At 43.2% G+C, this 26173-nt stretch overlaps 1 protein-coding gene across 1 annotated transcript in view; it reads right to left on the reverse strand.

Moving 5' to 3' along the window:
• The window catches only part of LOC147879900 (integral membrane family protein), a 106944-nt gene that overhangs the window by 40259 nt on the left and 40512 nt on the right, over positions 1–26173 (reverse strand). The window contains exons 2-3 of the mRNA XM_087371786.1: positions 24809–25172; positions 32–102 (exon numbers count right to left, since the gene is read on the reverse strand). Coding sequence (XP_087227912.1) covers positions 32–102; positions 24809–25172 — 435 coding nt within the window. The remainder of the gene's footprint in view (positions 1–31; positions 103–24808; positions 25173–26173) is intronic.

Consider the following 26173-nt stretch of genomic DNA (forward strand, 5'->3'; position numbering starts at 1 on the left):
CAGCCAGACTGGGAAGAGAGAAGAGGCATACTAGATGTCCAAGCAGAAGAGTAGGGATGACAAAAACAAGAACTCCAGCCTCCAACTTTCCATAGCACAAGCCTGTAGTCACATAAATGCATGGTTGCCCATACAAACTGAGAATAGTTCCAAACAATATTCACAAGACTCTCAAGGAAAAGTTGCTGAAAAGAAGACACAAGGAAATATTTTCCTAGACCGTCTTTTTGTCTACAGTAAGTGGCCATAGTATACAAATACTATTACTGCAAGAAAGGTCAAAACAAGGAAATTTTGTTTTTGCCATGTTACCACGGAGAATTTGTATTGAACAGTGGTTTACTGTGTCATTACTACACTAATCATAACCTTAACAATGCTGATCTGTTGGTCAATATTTATCTAGCCTCTACTGTGCTCAAGTGGGACTGAATCGCCAAAGCAATTCAACATCTACTTCCAAGTCGTATGCCAGTTGCTGCAGATGTAGGAAACTGGTTGACCACGACACTTGGTGGTTCTTTTGTTTGCAAGGTCCATTATGCAGCCAGGGCTTTTTTGTCATTATGACAGATGAGGAGCATAAGCAAGTGCTATTGGAGCATTCTCCTCTTTTTTATGGACAGAAAACGGTACATGTGCTTCCATGGTCACCGACCACGGATTACCAAGCTCTCATCAACATATGTATGCAGGACAACATTTGCTGGCTATGATATCTTTTATGTGGGAGAGCACTCTTTTTTAGGTGTGGTCTTTTTGAGGAAGCATGATCTTCAGCCAACTGTTGCCTTTAATGACACTCAGGGCAGATGGATTGTTATGCAGTATCTTGTTCAAGGAGAGATCTTTGAATTTGCTTCAGTTTATGCACCCAAATCATCTGGTGGTAGAGGTAGGATTTGGGATGATATGCAGCGGTATCCCTAGAGACACCATGCTTTCCTTTGTGGAGACTTTAATAATGCCCCTCAATAGGGAGATAATACATCTGGTCTTACTCATTTGTTGGCCTCTGAAAGGCATTATTGGTCTCAATTATTGCTTCAGCTCAGTTTGGCTGATCTTTGGAAGGAATCGTAACCATGTTTGCATTTTGCCAGGCTACACTTTCCAACATAATGCACATTCTTCTTATCAGGCTCGCCTGGATCGTTGGTGTAGGGTCAGCCCGCAACACTATGATAATCTCACTACCAAAATGTGGGTGGATTATGCTTTTACGCATTCTGACCATGCCCCTTTATGGTTGAGGATTTCTTTACATGAAATGCCACATGATAGACTCTTACAAAGAAGGCTGCTCATTGTAAACAATACTTATTTGGAGCATGATTCATATAAGGCAATGGTCTATGATGCTTGTCAACCTCTTTTGCAGCAGAGTCTCATTGATATGGATTATGCCTGGGATGCTTTTGTTGCTAGAATGCAATTAGTTATTCGGGATTATGGCAAAAATTATATGAAGACCTTCAGGGACACTGTTGCTCACGCCAAAAATACTTGCCAATCTTTGACTGAGCTTAGTCATTTTCGGCTTTATCCAGGGAAGAAAGCACATCTCTATGTCAGGCTAGATACTGTCTACAAAGTAATGATCATAGAAAAATCACTAAATGGGAGACAAAAGCAAGACAGAGCGCTTTCTTCAATAAAGGTTGATCATCCATAGATTTCTTTAAAGGCCTACATTACAAGAGACAATCTGCAAATATTTGCCGTGCTCTTATGCTTGATGGTGTTTGGACTTCTTCTCAAGCACAACTTGCTACAACACATGTTCCTCATTTTTCTAGTCAATTTGGCATTGCAGATCTCTTTTCACAAGGGGTTCTTGCAACCAGGAGCCAATTGTTACGGCCTATCCCTCCCATTATCTCTCCTACGCAAGCTCTGAAGCCGATTGCCATAGCCTTGAACTATGAGGATGCCAAAGGTAACAAACCAAGAGTGTTTGTGCAGGCTGGGGCTCGGTATGAGTACCCGAACAAAAGTGGGTTTAAGAAGAAGTGGGTTAGTAAAGGGAGTGTCTCACAGCCTAGTGGCTAAGCCAAGCACGCGAACCCAGTTGAGACTCCTTTTAAACCAAGTACCACCATTGGGGTGAAAAGAAAAGAACCCCAATGGCAGCCCGGGCCTGGTCAAAATCTTAATTAATCCCAGAGCAAAAAGAGAAAACAAGGAGAGAAGCCTAGTGCTTTGGATGCCTTCAACCTCATCCCGTGATCAACATGTCATCCACATATAAAATCAGCACTAAAAAATCAAATCCACTCCCACGGACATAAAGAGTGGGCTCTGTTGGGCTATTATGAAAACCAAGGGACAGTAAATGTGCATGAATTTTAGCATACCATCCTGGACGTGGGCGCAAAGGTCTCCTCAAAGTCAATGCCTTGTTGTTGGGCATACCCTTTTGCAACATGATGGGCTTTGTGTCGATCTATGCTGCCATCAGATTTCCTTTTTAATTTGTAGACCTACCGGGTACGAATGGCATGCTTGCCAGGAGGTAGATCTACTAATTCCCATGTGTCATTTTTGGCAATGGATTGTAGCTCAGCTCTCATTGCATCCATCTATTCTTTGCCATTAAAAGCATCTTTATGGCACAAAGGCTCTTCATTGCAAGCTATAGCAAGGAGTGCAAAATCAAGAAAGTGACCATGCATCTGTTTATTCCCTGATCTTGTCCAGGCAGCAAGAGGTTGATCTTGTTTGCAGTCCTTCAATGTGTCAAGAAGCCATCTGGGGACTTGCCTTTGCTGTCTATTCACAGCTCTTTCTTCAATCACTACATCATGAATATTGGGATCATTTTGTGCTGGAAGAGGAACCTGCAAATCAGCATGGGTTGTTGACTGATCATTGCTTGTTGGAGGGCCTGCAGGAGGCTCATGTTGCTGGTCAAAGTCCCCCCTGAGGGAAGAAGAGATAACCAAGAGTCAAAGGCATCAAACATGTCAACTTCTGGCTTAGCTTTGCAGTCCACAAGAGGAGAAGCTGAATGTTCAGCAAAGATTACATCTCTACTGACAATAATCTTGCCAGTATTTGTTGGTACAACCGATACCCTCTGCTCTCCTGGCTGTAACCAATATATATACATTTGATTGCCTTACCATCAAGCTTATGTCTCAGCTGAGATGGTACATGCACATATGCAAGAGACCCAAAAACTCTCATCTGTGAAAGTGAAGGCTTCTTGCCTTTCCATGCTTCGTAAGGTGTAACACATCACTGCATCAAGCAAAAATTTATTGGGCAAGGACTTGGCCTTAAGCATGCATCTGGCCATCTCCATAGTGGACCTGTTCTTTCTTTCAGGAATAGGATTATGCTGAGGAGTGTAAGGAGTAGTGCGCGAGTGAATAATGCCCCGTGAAGACAAAAATGCATTAAACTCCTTTGACGTATACTCTCCCCCCCTATCTGTGTTAAGCGTGACAAGCTTGCATCCTGATTCATTCTCAACCATATTCAGCCACCTCTGAAAGCATGAGAACACTTCAGATTTGGCTTTTAAAGCATATACCCAGCAATATCTTGTGAAGTCATCAATTAAAGTCATGAAATATTTGTACCCTCCTATGGCATTTGTCCTCATTGGGCCACAGACATCACTGGGCACTAGCTGCAATTTCCTTTGTGAGAATTTTAGACAATCTTTTTGAAAAGGAAATCGATGCATCTTACCCAAATGACAACCCTCACATACATGTTTGGAAACTGTGTAAGTTTAGATACATCGTTTGCCATGCCCTGTGAATGTAACTTGGCAAGAGCTCTATAATTTAGATGACCCATTCTCTCATGCCAAAGATGATTTTCGGCAAGCTATGAATCTGCTTCAATAGAAAGTGCAGCTGAGTGATAATCAAGGTGATAAAGCCCCTTTTTCGAAGTGCCAGTCAGAACTATGGCATTGTCATCATGAAGATCATATACTAGGCATCTGTATCCATCAAAAATCACTCTGAAACCTGAAGTGGCAATTGCTGAAATTGAAATCAAGTTGACTTCAATTCCGGGCACAAAAAGAACATTTGTCAAAGTGACAGGATGGCTTGAAATGGATGTGAGCCGCACATCTCCAATTCCTTTTACAGCATAGGAAGCATTATTAGCACATGTGACAGTCCCCCTCGAGGTGCATTAGCCAAGGAATGAAACAACTGTCTACAAGAGGTTACGTGCTTGGAAGTACCACTATCAAAATACCAAGATTGAGCATCATTAGCAGAAAAGAATGCATCAACTTTGGAGGGATCAAAAGAGCAATGGACAGCCCATGCCCAATCATCCTCGAGAGCATGTGCATGTGAGGCATCTACTGGCTCATGGGATTCAATTGCATGTGAGGCATTTACTGCCAATCATGCTTTCTTTTTCTCCAAAGCAATGCGCTTCTTGCATTCTGAAATTTCATGCCCTGGCTTGCGACAATAGTTGCATCTTTTCTTCTTGGACTTATCTACTGTATTGTGAGATACATTGGAGGAATTGCGACTATTAGGCACATATTTAGGCTTGCCCATAGGCTTGGAAGCCTTGCCTTTTCCTTTCTGCTGTGAAGCAAATGCATGATGAGGAATAGTAGCTTGCCTATTAGCACGACTTTGCTCTTCCTGCAAAAGCAAAGTGACTAACTGATCAAATGAGTAGTGATCAGGATTTCCATTGGCTACAAGTCTAAGGGTTGTAGCAAACCCTTGATATGTGTCTGGCAGTCCATTCAATGTAGTGCTAACAACCTGAGAAGTAGGCACCACTTCATCAATATTTGCAAGTTGCTCCATGAGGTCCTTGACCTTTGTTAAATATGTATCCATTGAGTCACTTTCCTACATGCTGAGTTCCTGCAATTGTCTTCTCAAATATGCAACCTGTGCCTCATTGCGAACCTGATAAAGAGAAGCTAGCTTATCCCAAGCATCCTTTGCTGTCCTGCATGACCTAATGTGTGGAATAATGATTCTCTTGCATGATAAGGCAATACGTGAGTGTGCATTTGCATCTCTAGAGTCCCATCTGATCTGATCCTAAGTAGGAGGAGTAGTGACATGAGTACTAGAGGAAGAAGAGTCAAGAAGATTCCCCCCTGGAGGAGTGCCAGCAGTAGGGGCAGCCCACTTGAGCAGCATTGGCTGGCCTCAAATCAATACCTAAAACAATATTCCAAAAGTTTCTTGCAACTAGAATATGCTTCATAAGGTAGGACCACATAGGATAGTTGGTGCCATCCAACTTATCATCTTCAAGGAGAATGCCGCAGTACTGCAAATAGAAGCTAAGGCAAAAGCCCCAAATTAAGCTGCAACTTTGCAAATGTGACCAAATGTCCTGCAATGTCTTGCAATTTCTTGTCAATTTCACTAAAAATCGCCAATTTCAGACCAAAGCAGGTAAATGTCACTGTTATTTGAGAAAATGTGGCAAAATAACCTGCAAATCTGAGAATATCCTGCAATCTGACTGCAATGTCTTGCAAAAATGCCAAATAGACCAATCTGACTGCTAGAGATAGCAAATGTCAGATTCTCTCACTCAAATTGAGAGCAAAAGTACCTGCAAATCTACCAAAGGCCTTGTCCTTTGCAAAATTGAAGCTCAATGTAAAAAGCCCCAATTTCTAAAGGGCAAATTGCAGCAAAAGAAGCCAAATTAAGGAATAGGCCCCAAAAATTGCTGTAAATTGACAATCTGACGTCAAAACACTCTAAAGCCCCAATTTTGGAGATGAAATTGAGCCAACAAATGGCAAATACTGCAAAAGCCCAAAAAATGTGACTGAAGGAGAAAATGTCACTGCAAAACCTGCAAATGTGACACAAGAGCCCCAAATTTCAACTGTCCTTGACAATATAACTGCAAACCTGCAAATCTAAGCCAATGGGGTACAAAGGTGAACGAAGAATTTTGCAAGTTGTACGGCGCCATGCAACCTGTGCGGATGAACACCCAAATCTGACGCAAGCTGAACGAAAACTAGCACAGGCTTGTAAGAAAGATTGGTGCAGGGCTGTACAGAAGATTGACGCAGGGCTGTATGAAGATCTGCAAGAATCGTACAAACATTCTCACAGTTGGTGATGCAAAACGTAGATGACGTACGACGCCTCCATGGAGCTGTGGGCAAGCAGAGGAGGGGAAGAAGCACCACGAGCAAGAAGCTGCTCTAATACCACTGTAGGCTTAAGGAAGCAGAAGGAGGTACAAATAGTGGGAAACTAGGGCCAGGCAAAGGGCCTTCTCTAACAAAGGCTGCTCTTCTATGCATTATAAAAGGCAAGGTGACAATATATGCCGGGTTAAAAATGCAGATGGTAACTGGACTCATTTGGGAGCACAACTTACTTGGGCATGTGTTACTCATTTTACTCATCAGTTTTGGGCATGTTGCTTCCCCCTCATATGCTGTGAGGGCTGCACTGCAAGAGCTTCTTCAATATGTCTGTCCAATTCTATCTTCCCAACAGGCCATGCAGATTGAAACTCCTTTCACAGGAAGAGAGTTGAAGGATGCCATCAAATTATGTGGTGAATGGAAAGCTCCGGTTGGGATGGTCTTTCGGTGAATTCTTTCTGCAATTTTGGGATGCAACTTCACCTGCACTAGTATATATATGGTTAATAATGCCCGCGAAACACAGCATATGCCAACCAGTTGGAAGAAAGGTTTAATCAAATTATTTCCTAAAACATAAATATGTGAGACGTTTGCTGATTGGAGGCCCATCACACTCATGCCTGTCATCTATAAGTTGGTTGCTAAGATGACAGTGAATCGTATCAAGAGTTTTTAACATATGGATCTACATCATGCTCAATATGGATTAATTCCCTACAGACATATTACTAATAACATTGCTAATGCTTATGTGGGGATCGAAAATGCTTTTTCCTTTTGATGCAAGTGGGTATTGCTAAGGCATTTGACATGGTAGAATGGGACTTCATTTCGCAAACCATGCAGTCTCTAGGACTTGGGGAGAAAATGTAAAACCTATTTTATTGGCTTTATTAGGATAGTAAGGTTGCAGCTATTCTAGATGGGGATATAACAGATGAGTCAACTCTTTCAAGTTCGGTACAGTAAGGTTGTCCATTCAGTGCCTTGTTTTATGCGATTGCTACTCACCCGATGCTCATATACTCTGTATCATCTAGTTGCTTCAGGTGCCATGCACATTGTTCCTGCTGTTTGTCGCCGATTTCTATCCTTGTGGGAATCTGTGCCTCATTTGTTTTTGGCATTGCCCGGATTCTCGTGATTTCCTATTTTCCTATAGCTAAATTTGGCAAGCTATTCTAAATCTTCGATGTTCATCCTGTAAGGCAGGGATTTGATCCTTTCTTTCATTGGGTTCGTTTTTGGGCACTATGGACTCTATGCAAGGACCAATATCATAGAGTCTCTGGAGACCTTGCCCTGCCTAAGTATCATTTCTTCCGTGCTCTCTACGGCAATCATTCTTTGATTGCCTACATGCACCGTTGCACAGTTTCTTGTAATACAATACAAATGGTTTTCACATGTGTGTTTGTGTGTGTGTGTGTGTGTGTGTGTGTGTTTATGTGACAATGATGAGGATTATAGAGCCACTGATCCAGGAGGCCAAGTGGATGTCGATGTCATGGCTGAGGCCTGACAACTTACACCTTCACTATGCTTTTTGGTTCGGCTGTACATACCTTCTATGTCTACTTCAATTACTTGCATTTCATACAACGTTCAAGGTCTTTGCAATGTCAATAAGTGGAGACTTTTTTGGCACTATGTACATAGAATGCACCCCGATGTAATTTCTTTACAGGAACACAACCAACACTTCTTGGCTGGCCAGCAAGGCCATTTTGCTGGTTACGACATCTTTTATGCTGGTACAATGCACTTTTCGGGGGTATGCATGCTGGTGAAACATGATATGCAGCCCACGGTTGCTTACAATGACCCCCAGGGTCGATGGATGGTGATCAGATGCATCTGTCATGCTGATCTTTATGAAATAGCATCTGTTTATGCCTCTCAAACTTCTGCGACAAGAGCTCGAATGTGGGCCTCCCTCAAACAATATCCATGGCTGTCCAATGCCTTTTTGTGTGGAGACTTTAATAATTCGCCAGCCATCCAAGACAACACCACTCATCGTTCTCACATGATCCCCACTGAGCTTCGACATTGGGAAGATATGCTTTCTTTCTTGCATGCACAAGATTTATGGCTCTCAACAAGGGATAGAGATATGGGTTACACATACCATCACAATTCCTTTACTCATTACTGGGCTTGACTTGACAGATGGTATTTGTTGCATGCTCAGCAGTATGCTAGTTTCACATGTGCACTATGGGTTGATCATTCCCTCTTGTTATCTGATCACTTCCCAATATGCTTGACATTATCTATAGCACGTTTGACAGATGATATGCCTTTTTTGGGTCGTCGCCTACTCCATGTAAATGGTGCTTATTTGCTGCATCAACAATTTCAGAACATGGTGAGAGTGGCTGTTCGCCCCCTCCTTTCACATGCTCAGGAGGACATGGATTTCGCCTGGATCAGTCTTGCCCATCGCTTGCAGGCTGTCATTCAAGATTATGGACGGAGTTACATGGGAAACCTCAGGCTTAAGCTGAAATGGGCTCAATCTCATAAGCAACAAATGGATTTAATCAGCTCTCATAGGCAGCTCACCTCCTCTGAACAGGATTCCTGTGCCTACGCGGTTCACATCATCCATCAAAATGATTTTCGCAAATTAAAGAAGTGGCAAATCCGAGCTCGCATGAAACCCCTTTTGGATAAGGGCTGCTCCTCCAAAGCCTTCTTTAAAAGCCTGCATGCGGATAGGCGAAAGGAGGATATTTGCAGAATCAGGCAAGATGATGGCACCTGAACCACATCCAAATCAGAATTGGAATCGCAATGCTCTAGTCATTTCCAGCATCTCTTTTCTCCTCAGCTTGATCATTCAATGCAAGTGAATGCAGCTAGGTCTCAATTTCTTATGCATGTTCAGCCCATACTGTCCCCAGAACGGGCTCATGCACTAGAGCAGCCCTTTATGCTTAATGAACTAGATGATGCTCTGAGTCATTTACGTAAAGGCAGCTCTCCTGGTTGGGATGGATTGACTGTAGAATTCTTCCGTGCATTTTGGGGTGATCTCAAGAACACTCTGCTTCTTATGATCAATCATGCTTGGGCAGAACAATCTCTTCCTCCTTCTTGGAAACATGACCTTGTCAAATTGATCCCCAAAAAAAGGTTGTGTGAGACAATGGCTGATTGGCGGCCCATATCTCTTATGCCAGTCATTTACAAACTCATTGCCAAAATGATTGTCCTCAGGGTTCGATTTATCTTGCAAGCAGGACTTCATCCTAGGCAGTATGGGTTTGTTCCCAGAAGACAGATTACTGATAATATCTCCAATGCTTTGCTTGCAATTAAGTATGCCAAATATTCTAAACAAGATGTTCTCATTCTGCAAGTGGACATTGCCAAAGCATTTGATACTGTCCATTGGGATTTTATTTCTCAGACTATGCATAAATTGGGATTTGGCCCTCGGCTGGTCCATATTATTTACTCGCTCTATTCTCATGCCACTGTGCGCGCAGTGTTTGCTTGGTGGTGGGTTGTCAAGAGCATGGACTATGACCCGCTCAGTGAGACAGGGTTGCCCTCTTAGTTCGCTACTATATGCCATTGCTACTCATCCGTTATTGTTGCATATGGATCATCTTGCAACTACAGGGCAGCTTCATGGCTTGCAAATTCCAAGGGCACAGCCGTTTCTTGCACAGGCATATGCTGATGATTCATATTTCATGCCCAGGAATTCTCAAAGTGACCTCTCTCACTTGATGCATACTCTGAATGATTTTGGCATACCTGCTGGACTGCATATTAACTTTCAGAAATCGAATCTTTTAGCATTGAAAGAAGCTGATTGGCATGCACTTCTCTGGCCAGGCCACATCCTCCCTTCCCATACTCTTGTGAGGCATCTAGGATATCCCATTGGCTGGAATATTACCCCTCAACAACAGCTCAAATGGGTGCTTCAAAAGATCAACAAGAAGCTGGAATACTGGCATTTGTCCACTTGGCCTCTACATGTTCGACTTCGGATAGTACATTCTATCATTATGGCATACGTGCAATTTTTTTTGCCTCTTCTTCCCTGGTCTTTTAAGCATTTGGCCTCCTATATGTCCCAGGCTATGGAGATATTTTGGAAAAGCAAATCTCACAAATAGGCATTGCGACTTCTTCCCATGCAGGCTGTTTGTTCTCCTAAGACTCATGGGGGACTGAATATTCTCAATCTTCAGTTTCATATGCTGGCAAGAAAGAGCACTATGATTGCTGATTTTTTTCAGCAAAAACAGCCATGGGCTATTATGTTGGCAGCTATGTGTGGAAACATGACGTCCCATGCATATGGGCATTGGATTACAAATCACTAGGAAGCAGTCATGACCACATTTCAGGGAAAAATTCCTGGTTGTCCTGTCTCTACTGCTTTTATTCATGATTGGAAGAGAATTCTCTCTTATGCTAAATGGACAGGTGCTTCTTCCCATCATGGTAATTCTTTTCGCTTGGAAAGCATCCATTGGAGCAAGGTGTTTGGATCGCCTCTTGCTTTACAGGCACCTATCAAAGCATATAATCTTATGAAACTTGGCATAAGATTTATCGAAGATGTTATGGATCAACATGGTTATGTGCTTTCATTCCCACAAGCTTGCAAGACATTCCCCTTGGGTCTGCATCATCAGCCCATTTGGAGAATACTTACAACTATGTTGCAGCCATTTGTTCCTGTTCCTCCACTATTTGTACAGGACAGATTGCTAGACTGGAATCTGACTTCCTTATCCCCTGCTACCTGTTCGCTTTCAATGCATAATCTAGCCTCCCCGATGGTTTACAGATTTCTTCTTCCACCGCCATGCATTGATAAGCATGCCAACACTCTTTGGAATTTGGATAGGCCTCTATCTTGGTGGCAATCACGACTCAAGAAATTTTGGAAAGCCAAATTGCCATTGAAACAGAGGCTTTTCTTTTAGAGATGTATAGTGGGAGCCTTTTCCATTGGGGTGAAATTGGCAGCACGTCGCATTGCTTCCCCTTCCTGCCCCCGTTGCTCTTATCACCGTGAGACAGTTCCCCACTTGTTATGGTCTTGCCCGCACTCTCGGTTATTGATCACTCATGTTTCTCATTTGCTGCGGCTTCACTTTCCCTCTATCAGATTTGGGAAACTCTTCTGGATGTTTGGATGCTTCTCATCCCAGATGTTTCCATTCCTCCTTTTCTTTCACTGGACTCGTTTTTGGGTACTCTGGACTATTTGGACACAAAGATTGCATTCCAGGATGGGACAACAGTTTCCTCAGGCATATGCTTTCTTCAGAATGTCCCTCAAGCAATCTTTATATGATAGTTATGCTGCGAGGGACTTGGATGCTACTAGCCTTGAAGTCTTTTCTGACTGTTTTTGAGTTCTTCCATTAGGCTCTCTTTTGGAGTCTAATGTCATGTACATTGATCTCATGTTAATAATATAGTTACTGGTTTCACACAAAAAAAGTGTGTGTGTGTGTTTGTGTGTGTAGAGAGAGAGTGTGTGTGTGAGATTGGGATGGCGAGCTCAGCCTCTCCCTCATCTGTCCCTGTACCTTGCCCGCACCCTGCTGCTGCTCCTCTGCCTTCTTTTGTACCTTCTCCGTCAACCCCCGTACATGGCCCACTGCTGCCCGTACCTTCTCAGCCCACCCCTAGCCATACCTTCTTTGCCCGCCCCCTCAGCGCTCCCCTCTGTTCTTACCCCTTCCTTTGCCTCTACGCAGGCCGTACCTGTTGTACGGTCATCTGTACAGCCTCCCCCCTTCGTACAATTTTCTTCATCCGTACCTGCTCCCATGTCCATACAGTCGGGTTCGGTACAATCTCTTCCTGATGTCTCTTCCTCCCCTCTTCCTGCTGCTCCAACAAATGGCTCTTTCGTTTTCTCTACTTCAGCCCCCCCTTCTGCCTCTGTTCCTCCTGCACGTGTCTTCTTTCGGCGGAAGTGTGGTGCTTTGCCTCCCTCCACTTTGGTTAAATCGGCAAAGCTGGATATTGCACATGGTCCTTCGTCTTCCCTCCAGCTGGACCTTCTTCACCAAATGTGTTTTGCTTCCGTTACAGATGTTCCTTCATCGGGTTCACCGCTTGTTTGTTCTTTGGATTCTGCCCTTCTGGTTTTCGGTCTTCGACAGGCTCAACAGTTTGGGGTCTGTCTCTACTTTATGGGCAGGGTTTTATCTACAGCTCAACTTCGTCGTTGAGCTGAAGTTGCAGTGGGACAGGATTGCCTTTCTTCCTTTCTCTTTCTGGGCAAAGGTTTGTATTATGCTCACTGCTCTTCGACTGATGTGGTGGAGCGACTTGTCAGTCGTGCTCGTATTCATGGGGCTGGTTTCTTTGCTTATGTGATGCCCTGGGATCCGCTTTTTGATCCGTCTGACTCTCTTTTGACTCACTGTCCAGTCAAGATTACCCTCAAAGCGTTGCCTCTGCCTCTTCTTCAGCATCTTCCTACTCTTGCAGCTTTTTTGGGGAGGCCTCTACATATTCCGAGACAGGAGTTTTTGCAGGCTACTCCGGATGTTTGCCTTTGTATTTTATGGGATATGATGCAGCCCGTGCCCTCTACTCTAGATCTTGATTTGGGATTTGCTCATCTGATGCGCATCACGCTGCATTTTGCCTCTTTTTCTACAGCATTATATCGGTACTGGTAGGTTGGTCATGTTGCACGTGCTTGCCCTTCGGCTTCCATGACCACTCCTCCTGTTCCTTCTTCAACTGTAAAGTTTACTCTTCCTTCTCCTCCGGTTTCTGCTAAGGCTTTACTAGATAAGCCTTCTTTTACTACTCTGAAGCATTATTGGAGGAAGGTAGAAAAATCACAGGTTAATCTTCCTCTTGCTAAAGAAGTTCAGGATCCGGCTCCCGTTGAACATCATCAGCCTCCTTCTCCTCTAGATATGGGTGTGCCCCTTGCAGAGGGGATCATACAGGGTGCTGCACATGCTCTTTCTCAGGTTCATCCTCGAAGTGAAGCTGAAATGCTGAGTCCTGCTTTATCAGATGCAGCTCTTTCGTCGAAGGATACAGATGTTGATCTAGCTCCTTTGCCTCTGATACCTGTGCCAAAGTCTCCTGTTCAGGATACAGAAGTGCCTTTTTTACCGGAATCTTTTCATCCCATGTTACAATAAGTTTTTGACCCTGTGATTTAGAAATTTCGGGTACCAACCTATATCAAGAAGAATCACAAGGGCAAAAAACAGCTGGTTTTTATTGATGGTGTGGTTTCATCATTGCATCATTTTTTACAGAGCAATAATTTGAAGCTGGAGGATGCTGTGTTTGATCCTCCTCCAGCTTGATATGTAACTTTTTACTTGGCTGCCTCATGACTTTTGCTCTGAGGCTTTACTTGTAAATTTTTTTCTTGTACTTATTGGTGGGTTTTTACCTCTTTTGAGGTTTCCCACACAGAAATATAAGATTTCACTTTATTTTTTAAAAAAAAGTGTGTTTGTAAAAGATAGCAAAGATACTCTCATTTTCTCTCCCTCTCTCCCTCAGATAAGTGAAAACTGCTAGCAGAAACAATCTCTGCAACAGTCCCTTTTTTTTTTTTTTGGGACAGTAACCAGATGGGTAACTACTGGTTACTCTAACCAGACTAACTGGTTCTGGTTTGGTTAGTCTGCAACTAAACTAACTGGACTGGTCACAGTCTGGTTACAGTGACCAGACTAGTCTGGTTGGGTCTGTTAGAAAAGACCCAACAGAGGGTACGCACAGCGGAAGAGTCAAGACTTATAGTAATGCCCAAGAGCTCACACAGTGTGGTGTGGGTGTGGAATCACAAACTTCTTTACTTAATGTGCATACAATAGATGTGCAGACTCATCAATAGACAATGAACCAGCCAGATAGAGAAACCACCAAAATATATATTTCCGTCCAAAAACTATGGACACAATACAAAAGATATAGATCCAGAGTCCCACCAATGGTGTGGTCCTCTGATCTAACCACAAGGTCCTTCTCCTATCTGCTGGCTATCTCTAGACTGGAGCCCACGTGCTCCACCTTGAGCTTCTATAGACTTTCCGTCCAGATCACAACACCTTGCTGCCCTGAGAGAAAGCCAAGGTTCAGCCCTTGAGAGCTCAGTCTGCAGCACACCTCCTACTCTCCTTCACCTCCAAGATGAGGCCCAAGGAAATGTCTTCTGGCTGCTCCTGTCTGCTGCCTGTTCTGCTGAACTGTTGGATGATGAAATGAGGCAAGTGCCTCTCCTTTTATAGGCCCCAAGGCCTGCTGCAAAAAACCGACCAGCCTGCCCCAGACTGTGGCTGGTCCAGCCCTTTAAGGGCTCACAACCCGGGGCTTTTGGCCCCACACTTCTAGGGCCTTTGGCCCACACTTCCATGCAAGGGCTGAGCCCTTGGCCAGCCCTAGATAGGGCCTGGTTGGCTGGCTTTGCCCAGCCCAACCAGCCCTCCATATGGGCTGCCATGTGCTGCTCCATCCCCCGCCATGTCAGCGCCTGTTCACCCTGCTCTCCTGACCCGCCTGTACCACGCCTTTGCTCCAGCCCTATGGTCATCTGCATCTGCTCCGTACCTTGCTTCCAGCCCTCCGTACTGGCCCGTACAGTTGTGCTGTCCGCCTGCACGTCTGCTGCAGATACTCGCAGCCCAAAGACCTCGCTCTAGGCTCTCCAGGATGCTCTTGAGCAGTGCTGCCCACATGACAGCCTTGCTGCTGTCCATGTGGCAGCAGCCATCTCTTCACTCTTGGCTGTGAGGTGCTGCCCATGTGGCAACCCGGCTCTTTTTTCTCTCTTGGGCACATCCTGCCCTAGGTCTCCCTCCCCCACGCTCTCCTCATTTGGGGGCTTACAGATGGGGAGGTGACCGTTCCAACAGGGTCAACTAACTGGACCTCTAACGACTCCACTAACCAAGGTTAGGTTGGCTTAACCTCAAGTCTGCCACATCAGCCACCTGTCTACCACGTGTCAGTGCCACATCAGCATCTGAGCTGGCTGCCACGTGTACTACCACATCAGCACCCCTTAAGGCCTGCAATTGTCTAAGTTAGAAAATATCTCAGACTTTGGTGATCTGTTTTAACAGTAAAATCTGCATCATTAGCATATTGCTCCCTCATGCCTTCCAGGTCCTGATGATAAGCAATAGTCACATTGTTGACCTGGGGTCTTCGGGGGTTGACTATGCCTTTGTGCATTCAGATCGTGCACCGTTATGGTTGAGGCTATCTTTTCATGATATGCCAGATGATAGACTGCCTAAAAGGCGACATTTGATTGTGAAAAATAGCTATTTGCAGCATGTTACTTTCAAGGCAATGGTTACTAATGCCTATCAATCTCTATCTTCTCAAACCCACTTTGATATTCATAATGCATGGGATTCTTTTGTTTCCAAAATGCAAGTTGTAATTAGAGATTATGGCAAGTCTAACGTGAAGACTATGAGGGAAACTGTTGCTCAGGCTAAATTGACTTGCCAAGACCTCACTGAACTCAGTCAATTTTGTCCTTTGTTCTTGCATGAGCAAACAACACTATGCCAAGCTAAACGTTGTCTCCAAATCAATGATAACAAGAAACTTGCCGAATGGGAGACCAGAGCAAGACAAAGAGCTTTCATAGATAAAGAATGTTCTTCCAAACAATTTTTTAAAAGCTTGCATCAGAAGAGATTAAACACAAACATTTGCAGGGTGCTTATGCCTGATGGTTCATGGACTACATCAAGGCAACAGCTTGCTTCTGTTTGTGTACATCATTTCTCTCAGCAGTTTGGTTATGCAGATCCTCCTTCACAGTAGATTTTCTCTGCAAGAAATTTGCTTTTACAGCATGTTTCTCCTATTATCTCCACTACTCAGGCTTTGGAATTGGAGGAACCTTTTATTGAAAGGGAATTGTCAGATGCAATCAAATCTTGTAATAGATGGAAATCTCCAGGATGGGATGGTGTTACAATTGAGTTTTTCTTAGAATATTGGCCTCTTTAGAAGCATACTTTGCTGCATATAGTGAATTCTGCTTGGCAAAATCAGAAAATGCCTCACTGATTGGAGACCTATCACGCTTATGCCCGCTATTTACAAAATTACTACCAAAATAATTGTTGACCGGATAAAAGGCTATTTGCATGATGGGTTGCATCCTGCGCAATATGGTTTTGTTCCTCGTAAGCATATCACAGACAGCATTGCTAATGCCTATGTTGGAATAGAATATGCCAAATGTATGCAGCAGGATGTTTTGCTATTGCAAGTTGATATTGCCAAAGATTTTGACACTGTTCAGTGGGACTTTATTTCACAAACAATTCAGGCCTTGGGATTTGGCAAAAAATGCAGCAAGTTATCAATTGGCTATATCAAGATAGTAAAGCTACCTGCATACTTTCACGGGATATTTCTACAACCTGGACTCTTGGTTGTTCTGTTCGGCAAGGCTGTCCCCTTAGTGCTTTACTATTTGCCATAGCCACTCATCCAATGCTTCAATATATGGACCACCTTTTGGACACTGGCATGTTGCATGGATTGGAAATTCCTAGCAGACGCAGCATGATCGCTCAAGCATATGCTGATGATTCTTTCTTTACCCCGAAAAATACTCAGAGCGATCTCTCCTTGATTATGCAGGCTCTTTCCACATATGGCTTGGCTGCTGGTTTTCATGTGAATTTTCAGAAATCCAAGCTCTTGCCTTTACATGCTAAAGACTAGCATAGTCTTTTGTGGCCTGAGGAAATTGTTCCACCTTCTCAATTAATTCGACATCTTGGCTACTAATCCTCTAGGTTGGGGGCTCACTCATTCTCAACAAACTGATTGGGTGCTCACAAAGCTGAGGAAAAGACTTGAATATTGGAAGCTTGCAACTTGGCCATTACATGTTCGTTTGCAAATAACGCAATCCATTTTGATAGCATACATACAATTCTATCTACCCCTCATTATGTTTACTAAGGCAAATCTGGCTTCCTTCATGTCTGCTATCATGGAGATTTTTTGGCGTTCAAAAAATAGCAAGAAAAGTCTCATATTACTCTCTATGCATCGTCTCTGTTCTCCAAAGATGCACGAGGGTTTGAACATACTCAATATTCAAGTGCATATACTTGCTCACAGGGGGAAAATGATGTTGCAGTTTATGCAAGGGGATCAGCCTTGGGCTTTCATGATCCGCTCTCTTCTATTGCATATTGATACTTCTGCTTTTGGGCATTGGCAGCCTACACCATGGGATTTTCTACTTGGCTCTATTCAAGGCAAGATCAGAGGCTGCCCTTTCCTCTCTCGTTTGCTTCTTGATTGGAAGCATATTTTATCTCACTTGGAATGGAATGGCAGGAATTCTTTGTTGGGAAATTCCTTGAGAGCTGAGAATATTATTGGTCCAAAGTATTCCACCCTCCTTTGGCTATACAAGAACCCAGGCGTTCTTATTTTATATCTTTCAAAGGTATTGCTTCTGTGGCGGATGTACTTCAGGATGATGGTACTCTTTTATCTTTTTCTGCGACTGCTAGCAAGTATGGTTTGGGAGCTCATTATCGTCCTTTATGGCACAAAATTTCAGAAATGCTTCAACCTTTCTTGCCGGTACCTCGTTTGGAACTTCAAGATAGGCTTGAGGATTGGACTCTCCATTCTTCCTCCTCTTCAGCCCGTCCTTTGAAGCTGTCACATATCACAGTGCCTTCTCTGTATAAAGTGTTGTTACCTCCGTCTTGGGTTTCTGATAGAGCCAATTCTGTTTGGCATATGGATCGCCCATCAAAGTGGTGGAGAAAGCAATTGCGTCTCCTTTGGCATTATAAAGTCCCTCTTCGGCAACAGGTTTTCCTCTGGCGAGTCCTACTTGGCATTTTTCCATCTGGGCAGTTACTCGCGCATACACATATTGCCTCGGCTGTTTGCCACCAATGTCTACATTCTGCTAAAACTGTGCCTCACATTTTATGGCACTGTCCACATACTTGTGATTTCCTCGCTCACATTTGTCAGGGGCTTCGAGCGAGATTTCCTACTGTTACTTTTGGCAAGTTCATCTGGTTATTTGGTCTTCATCCAGCTAGACAAGGTTTTGATTTATTTTTTGTTTGGGTGCGCTAGTAGGCACTTTGGACTCTATGGATGGACAAAAATCATAGAGTCTTTGGTGATCCTAATTTTCCATCTTTTGTTTTTTTCAAACGATCTCTGTGGCAATCGTTTTATGATTGCTTTAGACTCATTTGATTGACCATGATGTATATATGGCTTATACTGAGATTTTCGGTTGAGTAGTAGTTACTCCGCTTTTGGAGTACCTATGAATGTAATTATTTCACAGCAATAAATATTCTTCTCACCAAAAAAAAACATAAATGTGTGTGTGTGTGGGGGGGTGGGAGGGGGCTCCTTCGACGAGCTATGGTTTTCTAAAGGTTCCCGCGCCCTTCTGTCCAGGTCCTGGCTGCCCACAGTATTCCTACAATTAAGTTCATCGCTCCAGGTTCTCGTGCCCTTCTATCTAGGTCCCGTGCCCTTCTACCCAGCTCTCCTCGCTGCTATTGAAACTGTTCTAGCCCAGCCGCTCCAGCGTCGCCACCCCTAGTTTGGTTTCTACCCAGTCTGTCTCATACTGCTTCCTCTTGTCTAGTTCGCGTCCCGTCAGTTTATTCCATCTCTCGCTTGGTTCGCGCCCCGATTGTCTATTCCATTTCTGCTCACTATCTGCCCCGACTGTGGTTTTACTGCCCCAACTGTTTATTTCGTCTCGGTCCTCAACTCCCTCTATTTCATAGCTTCTTATCCGACTGCAATTTCAGCGCTGAATCTTTTCTATTGTACCGACTGTCCTCCACATGACAGAAACAAATAAGCATTATGCAAAGAGGGTGTTCTCTCCAGAACCCAAAAGACAGTCAAGGGAGACTCTGCCCCCCCTAGCCTCTTCATCTAAAGATGCTTCCTATGTGTTTGTGCTCAATGAGGAATTTCAACAAAGTAGAAGAGAATGAATGCTGCCTGCTCCGGAACTCACTTACAAAATGAAGTTGCCTTCTCTTGTGCATCCTCTGAAGAAGCTCTCCCAGACTGCAGTCATCATCTTTTTCCCTGGGAAACTATCTTCGGCTAATGATGTGCTATTAGGTGGCTGCTATGTGGAAGGAGTTTATTTTGCCTCTCGAGGAAGTTCATCTCTTGGATGCTTTGACAAAACAAAAGATGCTTGAAATGTCCCCTTTGTTTTTTGGCCGTCAGATGGTGCATATCATGCCTTCGGCTCCTAATGATGACTATCAGAATCTCATCAAGTACCATTGCCCTGTATGGGTTGAAGTGGTTGAGTTCCCAGATTACATGAGGATGGAGCTTCTTGGCTTAGCTATGACATTGAGACAAGTGATTTGTCCCTCTCGTCCCACAGGTAATAAAAATCGCTTTTGCATCTTATGGGATACTGATAGACCAACCCCTCCTTCTATTGTTGTTGAGATTGAGGGTGTTAATTTGGGAAAGAAATATTTCACTTTGAAATGGGGGATCTTTGCTGGAGCTTGTTTTTCTTGTCACAAGTTTGGACACTTAGCTTCTGAGTGTCCCTCTATCCTTCATCCTCCTCCTCTAGCTGCCATTCCCTAGCCATCTAATAAAGGAGGCCACAAGCCAAAGGGGCAAAGCCTTCAGTTCAAACAGGGAGTCAAGTCATTTCAGCTCAAAGTAAGCATAAAGGAAAGGGCAAGCAAGTGGAAAACAATTCATCTTCTCATGGCAAAGAAGACAGTGCCTCTAAAACAAAGACCTCTCCAATCCCATAATTGGGATGCTTCTGCTCCTCCTCCTGGTCAACCATCTACCTCTTTTGATAGCCCAATCTCAAAGGCATGGGTCAATGCAGTCAAGAAGGGTATTCCGCTTTGTGAAGAAGATGATCTTGTCAGGGAATTGGATTCTGAAGGTCAGCAAGACCCTGAGGCAATGGCAGAGGCCTGATGCCTCCTTTTCTTTCTGAGGTTTACTTAGTCCTTGTACATATTTTCATGCGTGCTTCTCTTAGATGTGTTTCTTACAATATACAGGGCCTCTGCAACCCGAATAAATGGAGGCTCCTTTGGCACTATGTAAATACAACTCATCCAGATATTGTGTGTCTGCAAGAGCATAATCAGCATTCTTTTGCTAGCCAGCATGGGTTCTTTTCAAGATATGATATATTCTATGCACGTTCTGATCTATTCTCTGGGGTGTGCGTTCTAGCCAAACATGATTTGCAGCCCTGTATAGCATCTAATGATCTTTGTGGCCGATGGATGATTATCCAATGCATGATCAATGGAGAGATTTTTTAAATTGGTTCCTTGTATGCCTCTCAAACTTCAGATTGTAGAGCTCGAATGTGGGATTCCATAAAGCAATATCCTTGGTCTACTAATGCTACACTTTGTGGTGATTTCAATAATTCTCCTCACTGGAAGGACAATACTACTCATAAATCCCATATGCTGCCCTCTGAAATTCAGCAATGGGAAGATATGATTTCATCACTTCATACTGCATATTTATGGACAGCAACTCCCCCTTCAGTTTTGGGCTTTACATACCATCATAATGCTTTTACAGAGTATTGGGCTAGGCTTGACAGATTGTATCTTATTCATGCTCAGCAATATGATAATTATACATCTCAAATGTGGACTGACTATTCTCAACAACTGTCTGATCACACCCCTCATTGACTGAACTTTTCATTTGGTATGCCTCTAGATGATATGCAGTTCTCTCCAGACAGACACTTACATGTCAATCAATTATATCTTTCTCATAAAAAATTCTAGCAAATGGTTGGATTGGCTTGCAGGCCATTGTTATCACATGTTTGGGACATTGACTTTGCTTGGAACTCTTTTGTGCATCGCATTCAAAATGTCATTAAGGAATATGGAAGATGGTACATGGCAAAAACCAGGCATCATATCCAGTGGGCAAAATCACAAAAGCAGTCCTTGGTACAGAATAGCCATCAAAGGTCCCTATCCGCTTCTGAACAGGGTTCATTGTCTTGTGCTTCTTCCATTATTGATGCCAATGATAAACGCAAGCTTTCCAAATGGCAAACAAGGGCTAGAGTTAAGCCTTTGCTAGATAAGGGCTGTTCCTCAAAATCTTTTTTTCGAAATTTGCATGCATATAGACAAAGTCAATCTATCATGAAAATTAGAAAATCACATGGTATTTGGACCCAGACTTTATCTCAGCTTGAAAAACAATGTCTGGATCATTTTCAGCTTCGCTTTTCTCAGCCATCTTCTTCTACTCCTCAAGTTGAATTAGCTCAAAGCAAATTTATTGATCTTGTCTCTCCTATTGTTTCTTTGCCAAAAGCTTCATTGCTGGAAGTGTCTTTTTCAGATATTGAATTGGATGATGCTCTCAAACATTTAGTAAACATAATTCCCCTGGCTGGGATGGTTTGACGGTTGAATTTTTTGTTGCCTTCTGGGCTGAATTGAAGGGTCCAATCTTACAGCTCATTAATGTAGCCTGGCAGCATCAACATCTTCCTTCAGCTTGGAAGCATGGTCTGGTCAAGCTTGTGCCCAAAAAACTCCTATGTGAGACTATGGCTGACTGGAGACCCATCACTTTGATGCCTGTTATATATAAACTTATTGCCAAAATGTTGGTTCACCGGATAAAGGATATTCTTCATGATGGTCTTCATCCCACCAGGCAATATGGTTTTGTTCCAAGAAGGAATATACATGATAATATCTCAAATACTCTCACTGCAATGGAATATGCTAAATATTCAGCACAAGATGTTTTGGTCATGCAGGTGGATGTGGCAAAGGCATTTGATACCGTACAGTGGGATTATGTCTCTCAAACCATGTCTAGACTTGGTTTTGGGCCAAAGCTAGTTAATGTCATTTATTGGCTTTACTCAGATTCCACTGCTCAATGCTTTATAGGGAATCATTTGTCTGAGTCTTGGACTCTGGAACGGTCAGTTTGACAGGGATGCCCTCTCAGTGCTTTGCTCTATGCTATTGCTTCTCATCCTTTGCTACTTTATATGGATCATTTGGTTGATACTGGACAGCTTGTGGGGCTTCAGATTCTTGGCTCACGGCCTTTCATTGCACAGGCTTATGCAGATGATTCTTTCTTCATGCCAAGGAATTGTCCTCGGGAGCTTCGCTTATTGATGGATACCCTTTCTGATTTTGGGTTGGTAGCTGGTCTAAATATTAATTTTCAGAAATCAAAACTCTTGCCTCTCAAGCATTGTGACCAGCATGCTCTTCTTTGGCCAGGTCAGATTATTCATCCTGAGCACATAGTAAGGCATTTGGGTTATCCAATTGGCTGGAAAATCAGCAATAAGCAACAAATGTCTTGGGTAATCAACAAAATTCAGGACAAATTAGAATATTGGAAGATCTCCACTTGGCCTTTGCATGTTCGGCTTCGAATTGTCCAGTCCATTGTTTTGGCTTATGTCCAGTTTTACCTGCCTTTAGTACATTGGTCATCTCGAGATCTCTCTTCTTTTATGTCTCAAGCCATGGAGATTTTTTGGAAAACTAAGCTTCATAAAAGAACTTTGAGGTTGCTCAAAATGGACCTGCTTTGCTCTCCAAAGATGCATGGAGGTTTGAATATTCTAAACATCAAATTTCATGTGTTGGCAAGAAAGGTCACTATGCTCAGGAATTTTTTTCAGCAAGAGCAGCCATGGTCTATTATGTTGGCGTTTTTGTGTGGCTAGATGCGCACAAATGCTTATGGGCATTGGCTCATTGATCCATGGAAAGTAGTACTTGGCAAATTTCAAGGTAAAATACCTAGCTGTCCATTTTCTACTGCCTTGATTCAGGATTGGAAGCAGGTGCTCTCTCACATCAAATGGTCTCCCCATCCTGCTTCTATAGCTTCATCTCTTCGACTGGAAAGCCTTCACTGGAGTGCTGTTTTTTACTCTCCTCTTGCTGTACAACAACCAATCAAGGCTTACAATCTCATGAAGTTGGGCATTCGGTTCATTGATGATGTGGTAGATATTCAGGGGCATATTCTCTCTTTTCCGGCAGCTTGTCAACAATACAATCTTGGGATGCATCATAGATCCATATGGAAAGTTATTGCAGATCTCTTACTCCCTTTTGTTCCGATTTCACCATTGGCAGTAAGAGACAGGTTTCAAGATTGGCATCTTCAGTCTTCAAGTCCAGGCTTATCCTCTCAACCTTTGCATTTATTGACTTCCATACAAGCTTATGGATTGATTTTACCTGCTCCATGGATTGCTTATCATGCCAATTCTCTTTGGCATCTGAATAAGTCTTTATCTTGGTGGAAAGCAAAATTGAAATTAATATGGAAATTGAATGCCATTAAAGCAAAGACTCTTTTTCTCGAGATGCATTGTTGGTATTTTTCCAATGGGAGTGAAATTGGCTCAAAGAAGGATTGCCTCTCCTCTTTGTCCAAGATGTCATCATGCTCCTGAGAGTATTCAGCACTTATTGTGGTTTTGTTCATATTCCAAAGACCTTCTGGACAAGATCTCCTATTTTTTATCTCTCAGATTTCCAGCACACAGATTCTCGAGGTTTTTCTGCATGTTTGGCAGATTGCCAGCTTCTTTGTCCCAGTACTCTCTTTTCTTCCATTGGATCAAATACTGGGCATTGTGGACCCTCTGGCTTCAATGAAATCATGCATTTCTAAATTCATCTCTTCAGCACCCTTATGAGTTCTTCCGGGCCTCATTGCAGCAGTCCTTATATGATGCCTTGCATGAGGAGGATTTGGATGTCTCTTGCATTGAGCTTTTCTTTTACTAGTTCTGATGGATAGGGCATTGGCTCTTTTTTGGAGCACTGCTCTGTTGTAAAATGGGTGTTTCATAATATAATGTTCTTAGTTTCACCCCAAAAAAATAAATGTGTGTGTGTGTGTGTGTGTGTGTAATAGCCGTTCTTTACTGCAGCAGCTTTTAATGCTTTTAGTTGTTAGTATTTTGTTATGAGTAGTAGCTGTCCCACTATGGGACAGCTATGAATGTAAACGCTTTCTTAATAAGAATTTTCTTTAAAAGAATGTGTGTGTGTGTGTGTGTGTACAAGTAGACCCTCATCTTTCGTTGATTCATCTCTATTTAACTAAATTTACATATTCTCAAGAAGTAGGTTCAGTCAACTAGAGAGGACAAAATTAATGTGGGAGTCATGCTGGTTCTCCCAAACTATTACAAGGACTTCCATATGTGATACTTGCACCCATTTACTGCAGGAAAAATCTCATGTTTAGCTGTGGTGAGTCTCAAGGTAGAGCCCTTTAAATTCACAAGCATTAAATTGGCAATCCCTTGAGACAATTCAAAGCATTAAGGTTTCCCTCACTAGCTGCTGACACACGATGTGCATATAAGTTGCTTCAATGTACGATAGCACTGCCAATATCAAACCCATGAGTCAAAAAACATTGATTAGATGTAGAACTATGTGACCACCAAAAGGTGCACATCAATGCCAGATTTCCATCAACATACCATTGATATCAAATCAAGCCAAACACTAAATTGCAAATTCCATCATACACACATGTGATGCAAATAGACGAGGAATAGACATCAAGTAAAGAGATTGCTAGTTGGGAAGGCTTTGTGAAAAAAACCTTCTTTGAACACGAGTCCAGTTAGAGCAGCAAACAAAGGTCCGACAAGCCAAATAGCCCAACGATTTTGTAGCACATAATTCACAAGACCTTCGTCCACAGGTGCTGCAAAGTTCAAAGCTATAATAAGTGAACCTAACACCCCAGAAGCCCACAACACCTGCAGCGTCCTCTTGATTGGCGTTACATAGATATGGATGAGGAGCAATGCAATCCCTAAACCTCCAGCACCAATGCCATAAAAAATATCAGAGTATTGTTCCAAAACAGATTGGATGGGATTATCTCGAGGCAAAAAGGCCCTTGATGCTACAGTTACAAACGCCACAGCTGTTGCTACCAGTCCAGCTCTGTATAAGAGAACCTGTGCACAAAACAAACAAGAACTTCCAAGCGTGATAATCTCACAAAGAATATATACCCATTTGATATATTATTTGGTTATGTAATATGCTTACAATATCTCATGTCTCAGAAGTAGTAACTTGGCATTGCCGCTGACACCAATACAAAGTAAAATGCAATCTTGATTATCATTTTCATCAAGCAAGCCTTGTGATTCTTATAACTAATTATTTTGCTGGGGAGCAGATCTTAGGAGACTAGCAGGCCATTGGCGAGACTTCTCGCTACAGAGAGTCAAACAGTAGCACACCCTTCAAAAAGTTTGGGATATATTTAGTGCACTTGTTTCTAGGAAGCCTTAAAGTAGACATGGTGGTGTTACTTTATATTTATTATTTCCTTGCATGATTTCATACATAGCATAACATAGAAGCATGGCACTGTTACTTTAAAGATACATTATCATAGCATGGCCAAAGACCTTATCATGTTGTATGTCTTAGTCTCGATCAACATCTCCACTCAGCCCCCGCTACCCCCCCGCTACCTCCTCGCTAACCCCCTCCGCTACCCCCCCCTCTACCCCCTTGCTACCCCCTCCGCTACCCCCCCCACTACCCCTCTCTACCCCCCCGCTACCCCCTCCGCTAACCCCGCTTACCCCCCCCCCCCCTGTTTTTTTTTTTCCTTTTTTTTTAAAAAAAAACCCCCGCTCTTAGCTCCGACTAAAAAAAAAGAAAAAAAAAGAGAATCAGCTTCGACCTCCTGCACTTCCTTCTTTGCCCACTGCTGTTTCCCCCTTAATGAAGTGAATAGGGGGATGAGGACAGGAGACTAGGCGGGAGACCCTTCGATCCAAATCTGCATACGCGTGGAGATGGGGAAGGGGAACGGTGACAAGCCGAAAACACAAAAGCAACTCAGTCTGGAGGACTTCAACAAACGCAGCAACCGGAACGGTTTGACAGTGGACAGCACCGCGGCCCAAAAGAAAGGGGCCCACCCAAAGCCCATGCCACT

Source organism: Dipteris shenzhenensis, chromosome 33 (assembly GCF_047967505.1).
Source record: "Dipteris shenzhenensis isolate YYH24624 ecotype China chromosome 33, Dip_SZ_1.0, whole genome shotgun sequence".
Lineage (NCBI taxonomy): Eukaryota > Viridiplantae > Streptophyta > Polypodiopsida > Gleicheniales > Dipteridaceae > Dipteris > Dipteris shenzhenensis.